General features: G+C 37.7%; 1 protein-coding gene across 1 annotated transcript in view; it reads right to left on the reverse strand.

Moving 5' to 3' along the window:
• Positions 1 to 15605, reverse strand: part of HMGCLL1 (3-hydroxymethyl-3-methylglutaryl-CoA lyase L1) — a 74343-nt gene extending 58738 nt beyond the window's left edge. The window contains exon 1 of the mRNA XM_058801612.1: positions 15474 to 15605. Coding sequence (XP_058657595.1) covers positions 15474 to 15578 — 105 coding nt within the window. The 5' untranslated portion in view covers positions 15579 to 15605. The remainder of the gene's footprint in view (positions 1 to 15473) is intronic.
• Positions 15606 to 15931: the final 326 nt, after the last annotated feature.

Consider the following 15931-nt stretch of genomic DNA (forward strand, 5'->3'; position numbering starts at 1 on the left):
GGCAAAATATAAAATCCAAATAAATCATTACAGAATAAAATTAGTTAAGTGCAGAGTTAACTCACCTGGAAGAAACCAAATAATTGTTGAGGTCAGAAGGTTTGTTTGAGTCTATGAAAGAGTAGTGATTTACATACATCAGGGGATTGTCTGAACTGGGAGAGAATTCACTGTAAGGATTTCTATGGTAAAATTGCCCTAATTATAGCCCTAATATTTTTACTGTCATTTACATTAACTATTACATTCCAATATAATCTGCTAGTATACTACTTATTGTTGCAGGGTTGTTTACAAAAAAAGTAATTCATATGAAAATGTAAGAAATATGATTTTAAACAAAAATGAATTTAACTGAATTATGAGACTTGTGCTCATGTTGCTGGAGTGGCCAGTTGTTTGATCTAATCCTGTTTACAAAGAGGATTTTAATGGTAAAGGCAAAAGTGATAAAGTACAAATAATATCAACTAATACACAAAAAAACAACTATTACTTTTATTTAGAAAATAGAAATTAAGATTTGGAAAAAAAGAATTCTGTCAAGTTCTCTGATGAGCTGGCGAATCAAAAGGTAACAAATGACATTACTAAGGAATGCCCAAAAGACTGAAAAAAATGGTTGCTGTGGTAAGAATACTATTCTTACACAAAACTAGAACATTCAAGTCACACTCACCTACACTACTCATGGACATAGTTACAAATTTCAAAAATCAAAAAAAATCTATAAATTACTATTCCTTTTGAAAATCCTTTACAATAGGTCTTCAAAAGCCACAGCAAATGTATTCAGACCAAGATTAAGAAACCTCAGCTAGCATCAGTCCAATGAAGAGGATACTAAGTAATTTCAGAGCATCTCTTTGGAGCAACTGGCATGATCTCTATTCCTCTGCACAAACTACAGCCTAGAAGCAAATCAGACCAATTTAATTCTTTCCTCCTTGTTTTCCCATGACTCCCCTGTAAACAGAGTATTCACATCCATCCATACCTAGACTCATGGACTGACTTTGCAGTTTGACCTTGGATCCCTCTCATCACTGCGGACCTGCCTGATGGGCACAGGGTTGCACGGCCAACTCTGCTTTCCACCACTGGACTAAAGCCTGACCATGACTCACTGACCTGAACTCCCAGCTGTAACCTGGGACCTCCCTTAACACCACAAACTCACCCAATGACCTGGACTTGTGCTTGAATGCCTTCTAGGCCCACCCTCTAGGATACCCCCTCTAGGCCTACACTTCTCACCCCACCCGGCTCCTGTGGCACTGCCTGTTATCAGCCTCAGGTCACTCCCTACTCCCTGACAGAGAAATTTCTTATTCTAGAGTTCATTGTAATATCTGAACCTTGTTCCTTAACATTCAATTCAGAGATATACTCCTTGAGTATTTTTTAACCCAAGTCAAACAGGCTAGGATTAGAATTAGAAAAGGAGAATAGAGCCTATTTCTCCTTTCTTTGACCCTTTCTATAAGTTGCACCTAAAACAAAGCATAGTAGTTGTTAATGCTTAGCACCCTAAGGATAAGTTTTGTTGATGAAAGCCAGAAATCTCACACTTTTCAGATTAGAGTAGCAGCACTCATAAAATACATCTGAACATTAGTGTTCTGAGTATTAACTCTATCTTCTTATCCATTGGAGGCTACAACTATCAGATGCTATGACAGTAATCCCAAAAAGTAGTTTTATTCAAGCAACAAACAAGGGTTTAATAAGAAAAAATACACCAAAATTCAACTAGTAGTAAAAGAGCTCTGCCGGATACACAAACAGAATCATGGTTATAAAAGGGAAAATTTAAGCATAATATGCAATTGTGCTAAATCACCGATCACACAGACAATTGCCACAGAGGTACTAAGTTTGCAAACCAATTTCACAGCACAGTACTTCCCTGGTCTTAGCAAAATGCAATGAGATGCAGCAAAACAAATAAGGAACTTCTTTCTATAAGAAAGAACATTTCTTTCAGACAAACACAAAACAGCACATTTTCTAAAGAGCTACAGAGTTAATAAATCAATATAATCTCTGCCTGCAGGAGTCTGAGAGAGAGGACAGAAGGAATTCCTCACTTCCCAGATTATTTTCCTTTATATCAGCTCAGAGAACTCTCACATACTTTGGGTGAAACACCTGCTGATTATTTTCTATGACTTTAAGTTTACTCTTTTGCTTACAGTGAATGTTCTTAATGGATAGGAAACCAGAACCTGCAGCTGCCTCCAGTACACAATTTACCTCATATAACCAATTGAAGTGAACTCAGCTTGATCTATGACAACACATAAACTGAAAGCCTGGAACTATCTGTTTTGTTTAATTGAGAGTGTAGTCATATATTTGAAAACTATTTGGAGGAGTCTACGTTCACTTTTATTTTAAAATCATAAGAATAAAATGTAATAATTGTAACATTTAATAATGTAATAAATGTAACATTTTTAAATGTATGAGAGGGTGAAATTTGTTTTCTATTGTACTTTTTATATCACAGGGCGGACTAAACTCAAATTCCCTGTTAGATTTTTACTAATTTTCCCCTTCCATGAGGAAGTGCAGAGTTCAGAAGTAGTAAACAAGCTTGAAGATTCTTCACTGGTTGTTTTGAGCATGTCGTGGGTTTGGAATGCATTCTGAAACTACTACTTCTAGGCAAACAAATTATATGTGTTACCATACTGATCTTGCAACAATACTATTCTATTCTATATTTCTTTATGACTTTCTCAGTTTCTTTATAACTAGATTTTTTTCTTGATCTCTCCATTACACAAAATGTAAGTGTTTCTTTCTAAATTGATGAGCTACACTGAACTACTATGCCAGGCAAGTGTTTTTCTGAGTAGCAGGATATAAAGCCATGAATTGTTAGCACATATTCTTTAGTCCTGATTTAATCCTTGCTTTTTAATTTTTCATATATGGCTTTCAACCTCCAAAACTGGGGGGTTGAAATGATAGCGCACAACTTAACTGTTGGTGTTATCTCAGGGACACAGTAAAGGCTATGATGGATAGAAAATCAATAAAGCAGTATTTCCCACTTTATGTAACAGTCATGAGCAAAATCTATTAATATAAACATTTACAAAGAAACATATGTAAGTTTTACATAAAATACAATTACTAATATTATTTCAAATAATAGAAATAAATATGGGGAAATATAAGCATAGAATGATCAATATTTAATATTATTAATTAAGACATTTCATTGTTATTTTTATAACTTAATAGAAACAAAGGCAGTGAAAGTATACTGGAAAATATCTATGAAGCAATTTTGATGTGAAGATAGTTACAGACCCCCAGAAGTTTTTCCCTTTAGTAAGCAAAGAAATGTGAATTATACACATTACAATTTTTAAATTGATTATCAAAATCATAAAAGTCCATGCTACATTTCAACTATGAGGCCAAGGACAACTTACTACGTGTCAGTATAAAGTCACCCAGACATCTCCTGTGGTCACGGCTTAAAATTACCTAATGCAAGCTACAGTGGGTCAGAAAATTCCACAGGCATGTGGCAGGTTAACAAAACTGCTGCTCTGACAGCTCTTCAAAGAAGGAAATCTCAGGAACTGGAGACTGAGTGTCTAATAGACATGTCCAACTCTCTGCTATGATGTTGCATGCTCTTAAAAAAAAAAGAAGCAGCATTACAGGACAAACAAAAAGATAAAATCAAGCCCAAAGATTTTTCACTACCTTTGAAAACAAAAAAATACCTTCTTTAATATTCATGTCTATATTTTACAAAAATTCATTCATAACCTGACAACAAAAATGACAGGCCACATTTGCCAAATAATGGTCTCCTGGATGAGACTGAACTTTCTGAATTTTCACTGATGACTTGACACCTTCTAAAAAACATTTGTTGCTGTGTAGAATACATGGATTAGCAGAGATCTGAATACCCAAATTACAGCCAACAGTTCATGCAACCTAAAAAAGCACATAGATGTGCTGAAGTCACAGACAATTTTTGATAACTTGAAAAATAATGATCAAGGAATCTATTAGTAGCATCAGGTGGTAGCAGAGACATAGACAACCACAGTTAGACTTGTGTTACAATGAAGTCAATAATAAATGGTACTAGAGACCTCTATTATTAACAGGAGGCCAACATAGCCAGTCACTTCAGCAAAAATTAAAAATGTATTTTCAGGACATGGTGTATACATTACCTTTTTCTATTTCCCTAAATGCTTCCCTTGGCTAACAAGCAGCATTTCTCCATTAACCAAGCTGATTTACAGCCAACTCACTTTCATCCATATCCCTATCTTGGTCAAAGCCTGGAAAAGCAATTATACTCTGCCATCTGGCCTGGATGAAAAGGATACACAGAACAGAGATCAACAGCACACTGATGACACTGGAGCCAAAACCTCCCACACTTTCCTTTGCTATTATTTATGGTAATAGTATTATGGTGTGTATGGTGTTTTACAGGCAAGACTAAAGACAGAATTCTAGAAGGGAGAAAGAGTGGTGTTTTTCCACACACATTGAAAAAGCAGAGGCATGATCATCATTACAAATCCAACATGTGCAAGTAATTTGCTCTTTAAAATACTTTGGGATATCTATGGTGGGGGGGGGGAATATGGGATATACTGCCCATCCACCCTATCAGATAAGTCTCTCTAAATAACTCATTGTCAATAAAAGTGAGCCACGCATAGATTTTTAAGAATTAAAATTAAAAGCTGAAAGTAAATCAACTATTCTCCATTACTATTGCAATCAAAATCATCTTCTGTGTCCAAAGCTGGGCCTAAAAGATGAAGTAAATCATGAATTTAAGTACAGGTGGCCTAGCACTATATTTTCCATAGCTCTCTTTCCAAAAGATACTGATTAAAATGACAATATTTTAATGGCTATTTATTTCATCACTGTTGGCAACTCATCCTTCAGAAGAATTTGAGATTTATAAAGTTCTTTATAAAAATAACATCTGTAAAGCATTACCATAATAATTTCCCAATAATGGTAAGGAAATTATAACTTTTAACACAACGCCATTCACGATGTTTTAAAAATCTTCCATTTTCACTATGAAATTAGTCAAATGTGAGCATATTTAAAGAATATTGTTTTCTTCCTATTTTGCTGAAAATAATTAAAAGAATTTTAAAAACTCCTTATATGAAATTTAAAAAAGATATCATGGAAACCTGAACACATTGAAGTGGAACAAGTAGAAGAAAATATACTGGTACTGGAGGAAATATGACAAAGACAAATTTAAATTTGAAACATATTACTTCAGACTGTTTGAGAAGATTAAGGGTTGTCATGGCAAAATGAATCATGATATTTCCCAAATGTGATTGCTTTCACTTCCAGACTTTGCTCATTTAGGAAGTTTGTTTGGTTTTTTTTTAAGCCTCGATACTCTGAATAATAAAGTGCTCAACTGATGAGAAAGAAATTTATGTAGTTTTAAAATTAGTAATAAGACCAGTATTAACTAAGGACAAAAAAAAAAAAAAGATAAATATCTAATAGTACTAATATTAGCTGTATTAGTACTAATATTAGCTGTACTTTCATTTTACTGTGACACATAAACTCAACTGAGGGATTTTTCCAATGACTGACAATAGATAATACTAATTATGGACTAAATGGCAATGCAGTCATTCCACTCATTAAGCTCAAAATGCCCTTAAATGTTCTTAATAATAGGACTCAACTGGACTTTAAAAATCCTAAAGTCTGGACTTTAAAAATCCTAAAGTATCGACACAGTTATATCCACAGGTGTCCTGGGTATCCCTGTGCAGTCAACGTATATATTCACATAACATGTCTTAAGGTTCCCTCAACACAGCATGCAGGACACAGGACCTGTGGCTTTTTGGAAGCTGGAGATAAAGGAGGACACCATAGGGCATCTTAAATGGTGTCATCAATGAAACATGGCCAACTGAATGGAGCCACTTCTCAGCACTGCCAGCAACGGCCCAATGCTTATCCAACAATGCAGCAAGCAGCAGGGGCACAGGTCAGATGGCTGAGTACAGGCACCCTTGTGCATGTGGGATGCATCTGACTTGACCTCTAGCCATTGAGCCAGAAGGCAGAGTCTCCAGTAAATCCTATTCAATACCTGCCAATCCTATAAGCCATCTCAGCTACCTTAGGGTATCTCACATGGCACCAGACAAGAGTGCTTAGGAAATTGAATCAAGTAATGAATATCAAAAAATGGCCGGGAGACAAGAGAAAATTCTCACTCACCAGCTGATTTCTCTCTGCATAGCCAACGGCCAACTGGCTTAGTAGCTTAACCTCCACAGTCTTCATTCATCCATTCTGGCAAAAGTGACGTGCCAAGGCCAATGAACTGGTCTATACCCTGTCTTCTCTTTCCCCAATAACATATTCATGTACACCACTTTACTTTTTATTAAGCTAGTATATAGTTCAATTCAAATTATGTTTCCAGGGTTTTAAAAATTCAGATGTGATCAGCTGTGGATTCTGTTCAATCTTTTCCCTAATCCCAGTGTTCTACATGATATACCTTCATCACTAACCTTGTTCCTCCATTTCTCACATACTAACACCTATATTTAATCTCATCTTAACTACTTGCATTAAAAGTAAGCCCTAAAGCCACATACAGTTCCTTTCCAGATGCTGCTGTTGAATTATTTCCCTATGGGTTTCACCTAACATTCCAGCAATGTCCTCTGGCGCTTCAGTCCACACATCTCATCCATTCAAAGCCTTTAAACTTCTTTTTCCAAGAAACTCATAAACTAACACCTTTATTCCCATACAAAACAGCTAACATCTGTGAACAAAAAAACCTCATTCAAACAAAGAAGAAATGTCTACCCAGCACAGTTTTTTCACCAGGGCACCTTTTAGCAGTTTCCTCATGTAATAAATCTGTGTTTTTGTCACAAGAGCTGCTGAGAATTACTCTCATAAGAACATTTAATCCAAATAAATTCAAATGTAATGCCACAATTGGAGTAACTTTCATGCATTTACACCAAACTGTAAAATAAATCTCCATTTAACAAGAGAATTATCTAAAAATAATATTGGCTATAACAACATTCCAACAGTAAATATAATTTCCTTCTTATCACCTGCAGCATCTTTCCCATCTCTTGCAATATTAGAACTTTGTCCCAAATGTTAATCAAAATCTTCACCATTGACATGATACCTAACCCAGTTAAGTTATAAAAGTTAGGAAAAAAAAAAAGCTATGAGCTAATTACTTCTAACTGTAATAAGTTTGAAAGGCAATCCTTAAAACTGCCCATGGAAATATTTTTCTGAAATGTAAACCATGCACTTAGCAGTTTTTCTCTGAAGTGACTGATTAAAAGACCAGATAATAAAATATGTGTCTGATTAATAATACCTTATATAATTCTTATTATTCATTGTATATTATGTCCCTATCAACATACACAAAATAGAAAAAATCCTTCATCTCTACTGCACTGCTTAATTTTAAAGTGTGTGCACCATTGTGACATTTCTACCCCAAAAGGGCTATATAAGCATACATTAACACAGCAGTAATATTTCCCTTTTGCTGAAAAGCAAAAATGCTGGATTTGTTTTACAGGTATTTAGCACAGCATGAAAGTCTGATTTTGATCATGCTCTTATCTCAGAAATTTCTGATCAATCAAGAAATCAATCAAGAAAGCAACTTCTCTCAGAATTCCAATGAGTTTTCCCAAGTGACAGAAGATAGATGGATTAGACAGACAGAGAGAACCTTTTCCTACGAATTTCTATGTAATTTTTATTCCCACATGTAAATTTATTATTTTTCTGTTCAGCATTTTCTGAGGATCAATTAATTGATGAGCCTTACTGAGTGCATAGTACCTCATAACACTGTATGTCAAGGTCCACATCAGCAATATCATGTGCACCAGCAAACTTTTAAGGTAGCACATTTTGCCCAGCAAGTTCACAATACCACACAACATCACCTCTTTCATACTTCATCTATCTTTTAAAATATACATTTTGGGGAAAAGAAGGATGCTACAGAAAATATTATACCTTTGTTATATGAGTGAGAGAGCTAAACAATAGAAGATAATTCAACACAGCCTGAAGTACTAAATAACTACTTTTCTGAAGCTCTCCACAGTTTCTTTAAATGTAACTTCTTTCATATTGGACACATTAAAAATTTTCAATAGCCTTCAGTTCCTAAAATTTCAGAGAACCATCACCTTGTTTAAACAACTCAAATATCTATGTAGTGAAAGAAGTAAGGATGACAAGAACTCAGCTTCATCTGTGGACTATACCTACACTGCAGCAGTTTCTTACTGCATGCTATTCACTTATAAACTGAAATTCAAACACACACTTCCATAAACATGTGAATCTTTCAACACAGGTGCTGCAAGAGTTGAAGCTACCTTTTTCCTCAGAAGCACCAAAAAATAATCCTGTCATTAAAATGTAGAGAAAACAAATAACTTCATCCTAGGTACCCAGCATTCCACCCTGAAGCATTCCAGGTACTCAGCATTCCTTCTAAGTGGAAAAAAAACAACCTAAAAGCCACTATAGAGACAACAGTTAATCAGTTTATTAGTCACCATATCAGAAAGCTAAAAACCAGAAAATTTTATTAATTTGGAGCAGTAAATGTTCTGCTTTATGAAAACTTTTATGTTTGACCAGCTGGTACAGTAAACTTCTAAGGTGAGATTTCTTTACCAAAACTAAAAAACAGAAAAATCACAAATTGTAAATAAGAGCCTTATTAAAAGATACTCCCATTTATTTCAGTAGGAATTAAATTGGCATCTGAGTGATCTTTGGCAGTTCACTTATCTTCACTCCCAGCCAAAGTAATGAGAAAAGACTTATCTCAAAATGCATGAATTTTAAAAGAATTATGGCATGTGGGTGTCTTTAATCAATCCTCCTCCTTGAGCTGGCATGAGAGGAAATGAACATCACTGTGCCCATATTTAGGCTCTGAAGGAGATGGAGTTGGGAGAAGTCACAAATGGGATTTCAGCAAAAGGCAGATATGGGGTCTGAATAAAAACTTCCTGTGCGTTTTTTTAGTTCCCAAATGTGCAAAGCAAATACTTTACAATATTTCCACCTTTATTATAAAATTTTAAATTCACTTAATAATCTCAGTATAGCATATATCTCTATCAAATAAAAAGCTCCTGTTATCTGTCCAGTACTTACAGGCCAATGGTATAAAAAACCTGAAAGTCAGTGACTCAGTTTAGGTCAAACCTACAATTTATCAGCTTCTGAACTTCTAACATCCTGTTTGGCACCCCTAACAAACCAACTAATCAGTCTTTTCAGCCTCTCTCTCTTCAATGTTCTTGAGATCTTACTCTGCAGCACATAAAATACCTGACTGAAAAAGCTGGCATGAGTCTAGTGACTTGCTCTTCTGAAGGGGAAACTCCTCTTCACTTCAAAGAACATTTTAGGAAGAGCTCAGCATTGCACTCCAGTTCAATTCAGTGGGAGGGTGTTTTATTTACTACCTTCAGTGTCAGCATGTATCATATGTCATTCATAATTTCCAAATTCAACAAGAAAAAACAGCATGCTGATACAAACTTAATAGATTGCTAAAATTTAAATTATAATATCTTCCATTTTATTATTCTATTAATTTATTATATATATTTAATAATTATATTTATATAAGATATATAAATATATTTTTCTATTTAATAAATTTGTATGCTTTAATCTTATGAAGACTAAGAAAAACAAATGTTCCCTGAAATCTGCAACAAAGCAAAAAAAAAAAAAAAAGTCCCATTCTTGGGACATTCTTAAAATGTATTCAATGAGAAAAAGATTCCTTTAATGACTCTGTATTGACAAGGCCTCTGCATATAAAAGAGTACAGAAGGGCTGGAAAAATGTTGGACTGGAAACAAGGAACTTCAGTGATCATTCTTAGTGATCAATTATTTGGTCTTAGGTTATATGAAAGACAACAAAAGGTCAGGATGAAAACATAGAATGAGGTAAAAATGGTGGACAAAGGAAGGTGAAAAAAGACCTTTGTCCAGTGAAATTACCATACTTTCTCTATAAAGATTTCATTAAGTATCTTTAAATAATGCCATCCATAGAAAGAGTTAAGAAACAAAAACTGTAAGATAAAATCCTAGAAAACTACCTTGTTTTTTCTCTACTCACATGCAATTTTCATCAGATTAAAAAAAAAAGGGGGGAATAAACAATGATGTATGATAATTGTCACAGTAAATTAATAAACTTGTAATATTGTTGTCAGCAGTTTTTTATAGTACTTCTTAGCTTGATAAATTAAATTTAAAAATGAAAATAGCCTAAATAGTTATTTGATGAGAGCCTGCAAATGTTAATTTATTCCTGGAATATATAATTACATGGAGATATAAAGAACATGAAATACAGTATGTTTCAAATCAGTTGCTCTGAGTTGTACCTAAAAGATTCAAACAAAAGAGATTTGCTGTCTCCTCCCAGGCTGCACAATACCATATGCTTCATTTTTTATGCTGTAATTTGAATCAAGAATCAAACATAAGTGAGTAAGACACATATAATTGTCACATGGACTGTGGGTTTTGTTGTTATTCTTGAGTTACTTTAAAAATAAATTTGAGAGGTTTCTAGCATCTGTTTAAAACATGACAATCTATTACAAAATCTAAACTAGCACATTAAAACTGAAAAAGTAAGACACTTGTGTGCATCTCTAGATCCAAGAGTGTCATGCAGTGAGGAGATGAGGCAATCTTAGTCTGCGCATTTTCATTCTGGATATTTAGGCACGTAGCACATAAATCATTGGCATCAAGGCTCTAAAACAGAAGTTAGCTGTCTAAATCAGAGGAACCAAGTTTTTGCTCATTATTTTACGCATTTAGCACCTGGCATTTCTGTTCCTCCCCAGTTATAAAATTTTCCAAGGGTAATATCCTGAACAACTGTTAATGATTCTGGATATTGCATTCCATATGACAGCCTAAGTCTGTGACAGAAACCCTACAACATAACATTGCACACATTAGCATTATTTAGACAGATTACAATTCCTAGAGTCACAGCTACATCCAGCAAAATAAGAGACTAGAGTCTTATTTTTGTCTTATTTTTTGCTTGATTTGTTTTAAGTGTAGGTAGCCCTCACCAAACCATGACTCCTAATACATTCTTATTTTACTATACCCCTTAGTACACCTAGCTAGTACTACATAAATGCAATGGTTTAAGAAAAAGATGCTTATAATTTAGCCAGTGTTTAGCCACTACCCCCTTGCAGAGTAGAATTCCCCAGTTTAAAGTGGCAGATGAATGCTCAACTGAAGTTGACACTCTGACCTTAACAAAGTATTAAGCCATGCAATGTAATTAAAAAAACTGGACATAGATTGTCTCTTTCAAAACATTTAAATATCTATCCTCTATTCCTTATTATATAATCATTAAAAATTCTTAAAAACCAAGTAATTTCCACTACTATGGACACCACATCATATAATCCTTTTAGTAAACCTAAATCATATCCTCCTTACTGTGATTAAAAAGCTCCTAAAGAATTCCACCAATGTGTAATTTGTTTTTCAATTTCTACTTTATATTTATTATATGGACTGAGTATAAGTGTGTGTTTGTGGGTAGCAACATCTTCCTTTATTTTAAACAGCTAATTCCTCTTCTTCCCACCCTGCCCACACATCCTCCAGGTCTTAACACTAGCTATCAAACAAACCCAAGCATTTTACATTTCACCTCCCTGTTCCCAATCATTGTTCCCAAATCATGCTCCAATTCCAGTGGTGCAAGACCTAACTTACCCCAGCTGGAATTCAATTTCTTGGACATGACTAACCAAAATGGAACAGATACAGTTTCTTTGCAATGGCATCAACATCTCCCTGTTTCACCGGAAATATCTGATCTACTCTATCTGAGGACCAGGACCTAACTTGATTTTTTTTAACAACTATATTGGCAGCTCATAGTCATCCTATGATTTGTGAGGATTCCCAGGTTCTTCTTCAATCTCTTCTAACAATAAAGTCAAAGTTTCTAGTTTGGGTGATAGGTCTCAAAGCACCTAATCATTCTGTATCCTTGAATTTCATCCCAGTCTTTAATACTTTAGCCATCCAGCTCTTCCTGCTGTGTCCTTAGCACATTCCTAATGCAGCAAAATTCCATTCTAGCCTGCACGAAAATATAACATTAAGTCTGTAGGATAAGACCAATCAATGTCAATTACTCTCAGACCATCTCTTCTCCAAGAAGGTTGCTGCTAAACCAGAGGACACCAGCAGCAGATAGACACCTTCCCTGCTGCTCAGCCTGAGCACTTCACAAAGCAAACCACAAAGGACATTACACACTCTGGTAAAATCCTGTGAGTCACCATCAGCAATGACCTTGACTCTGCAGAAATCTCCCCAATACTGCAATATCTGTGGCCACCTTTTTTTTTCCATAGATGCCAGCACATATTACAGTTCTGATATAAACCCATGTCTTTAACAAAATCTTGTGTACTATAGCTCTTATTTAGTAAAAATAAACCAAACCTTTAATATTAAGTTAATCAGACCTGGTAATAAAAACCATATACATTGGGGTAATGCTATGAAAATGAAGCTGAACTGTATTCCTTGTATGAAGCATACTGGAAGCATTCTGAAGCAAACAGTTAAGAAATTAAGAAGATGGAGAAAGATGAACACACCGGAATGCAACAGGAATATGGTGTCTCATTGACCAGTCAGGTGTTCAGTAATTTTTTGATGTAACACAGACTAGTCTAAATAAGACTGAAATAGGTATTAGTAACTTCTACAAATATGTAGTAGAAAATTCTATTGAATGTCTATTTAGCCACCTAGACAAATTACCTATTACTTTTCATCTCTCATTTTAAACAACTTTACTACTCAAGTCAGTCTATCTTTTAAAGTCAAATATTTGTCTAAAAATACCACAAAAATGGTTGGCTAAATGAAACAGAAAAAAAGAAGGGAAAACAAAGAATAAGATATTCTACTACTCACTTTAGAACCCATTATTTCAACTCCAGTAGAGCTTCAAGTGGTTGAACCTGGACAGGACTACAAATTAGTCAGCGCAGTATGTAATCAAATTATTATGTATTTGGGGTGTTTAGACAAAATAGAATGATTTTATTTTTACAAGAGCCCTGGCAGCAACATTTACATTTTACTTGGTGGTTAAAGAAAAATCCTGAGGAACTCCCGAAAATATTTCAGCAAGTAAATAAACTCTATATTTTTATCAGCCATGAAAGCATTATTTCTGGGAAATTGTTCTCCTACCTAAACCCTCTTTCCTATTTTATTCCTTAGTGTACTCTCATAAATATCATTGCAGTGGTGCTGCCATAAGTATCTTGCATATGCTGATCATAAAAAAAAATAAAAAAAAGACCAACAAACCTTTTACAACCATCACTTGAGCCAGTATAGTTATAGATCATGTAACTAGGAACACTTTTTTTCTTGACCAGGATTGGTATGGAACACACTCCTACATAAGGAAAACCTCTGGGGGTTGTTTAAGAGTCCACGTGAGAAATATGGAAATTTGAACAGATTCATGTAAAATCACAGCAAGGTAATGCAGAAGCAAATGTGAAAAAACATGAACAATGACCACCTCCGGATTTAATTAGTTTACTGTGCAGCTCACACCCACATCAATGTGCACGGGGGAGATGCTTGCTGTATATTCTCATGTTTGCTGTTTACTGATGACATCCTTCTGTATCCTTGGACGAAGAAAAATGGTGATGAAAATAAAAGAAGAGCACTGCAAAAATTAAGTAAAATGATCCATTACAATAAAGAAAACTTTTTTAATCAGCTATTTTCTGAGAAGATGTTAATGATTGTTCTTGACTGCAAACCCACTCTGTTGCAAAAGACTTTTCAAATGCTTCATCTGATAGGTGGAGAGAGACTGACACAATCAAATGGCATATCACTTTTAAAAAATGTTCAGATATTTTGAAAGGAAATGATGCACCAAAATGTAGTAAGGGCATGTGAACAGAATTATAGTGCTTTGCTTCAGGCCTAGTATGTAAAAGTCCATTAATCCTATTTTATTTCTTTACCATTAAAAAAAAAATCCACTAAAAAAAAAAAAGTAGATTTTTTTTCACTGATTTAATTCTGGATAGACACTATTTCCAGGGAAGTGTGATAGCTGGAAGGTGTATGGGGCTTACCTATACAAAGCCCTATGCTCACAACAATGTTGCTTTGGGTATTCCATATATGCATCTTTTGAGATATGAGGCTCAGAGCATCTGAAGCAAAATTAAAATGCTGCCAGTTTTCGTATCAATCAGAACATTTTTCATCTTCTCTCCACCTCTGAAGTTACATTGCTACATAGGAATTAAATTTCACTTCCAAAGAGTGGAGAAAAATGGGAGATGATCCCACCACCTATCTGAAAACAGAAAACGCAACAAACAAGAGCTGCTCTTAAAAAAAGAAAATTAAAAATGTATTTAACTACAGTTTAAATTATTTTGTTCTAGGCTTGGCTTATGTTTTTAAAGGTTTGAAGCATTGACTGATTACTGGAGCTGGAGTTGGACTGGATGACTGTTCAGAGAAGATATGCTGGTAACTTTGCCTCCCTTCTTTCCCATGTTCAGGACAGTCATGGCCTACGCTGTTGATTTCGCAGCCTGCCCGGGCACCTCACTAACCTTCACTCCCAGCAGCCACTGTCCACACCTGCTCGCAGCTCACAGAGCGGAGGGTGAGCAGCCACCGTCACCCACCCCTCCATGACTGCCCCCGGCTCTGCCTCCGCACCCCTACGGCCGCAGGGACTCCTCCCTCGACAGCAAACGCGTGGGAGCAATACAAGGGCGTGCAGCAAGGGCAGCCCCCGCCCAAATGCGTCTCACCCTGCCATTTTATCATTTTCACACGGTGAATGATCACGCGTGGCGAGGACCACTGCTGAGTGGGTTTGCCACTGCCTCACCACGGCCCCAGCGCCACCCACCTGTGTTCGCACTGCCTGGAACACGGCGTGACACCGGCCGTGTGCCGAACACTGACCAGACACACCCCAGCGGTGCGGGGCAGGGGGTAAGGGCCCCCCCTTCCTCGCTGCTCCGGGCAGGATGGAAGATGGGAGAGGGGAGAGAGCCGGGCGCTGCGGGCGGGCAGGGGCAGAGCAGGCAGGGGCAGCAGCGGCGCGGGGGACGCGCCTGAGGGGCGAGGGGACGGCGAGGGGGCGGCGAGGGGGCGGCGAGGGGGCGGCGAGGGGGCGGCGAGGGGGCGGCGAGGGGGCGGCGAGGGGGCGGCGGCGCCCCGTCCTCCCCCTGCTGGCGGCCGCGCCCCTTCGGGCCGGCCCCGTCCCATTCCTTGACCCGCGCCGGGCGGTACCTGCGCGGGGTGCGCGGCCGCGGGCGGCTCCGCGATCCACAGCTGCTCCTTGAGGAGGTGCTGGTAGCTGAGGCAGTGCTTCAGCGCGGACGGCACCGTGCCCATGGCTCGCCCGGCTGCCGCCGCCGCCGCAGGGTGGGCGCAGCCTCCGGCCCGCGCGCGAGCAGCCCCGCGATTGGCGGAGCGCGAGCGCCGCCGCGTCCCCTCCCGCGCGGCTGCGGCGGCCGCCGCCTCACGCCCGCCGGCCCCCGGGCTCGCCCGGTGCCGCTCCTCGCACTCTGCCCCCGTCGCCCTCTGCGCCCCTCGCCTCCTGCCCCTTCTCGCCTTCTGCCCCCTTCGCGTTCCCGGCTGAGGAGCCGCGGCTGTGGGTGGCCGCGCTGGCTGCGGGCTGGGCCGGCGCCGCAGCAGGCTGCAGTCGGGGCTGCGTGCGGGAGAAACCGCTGAGGAGAGAGAGCCGA

Source organism: Ammospiza caudacuta, chromosome 3, assembly GCF_027887145.1.
Source record: "Ammospiza caudacuta isolate bAmmCau1 chromosome 3, bAmmCau1.pri, whole genome shotgun sequence".
Classification (NCBI taxonomy): Eukaryota; Metazoa; Chordata; class Aves; order Passeriformes; family Passerellidae; genus Ammospiza; species Ammospiza caudacuta.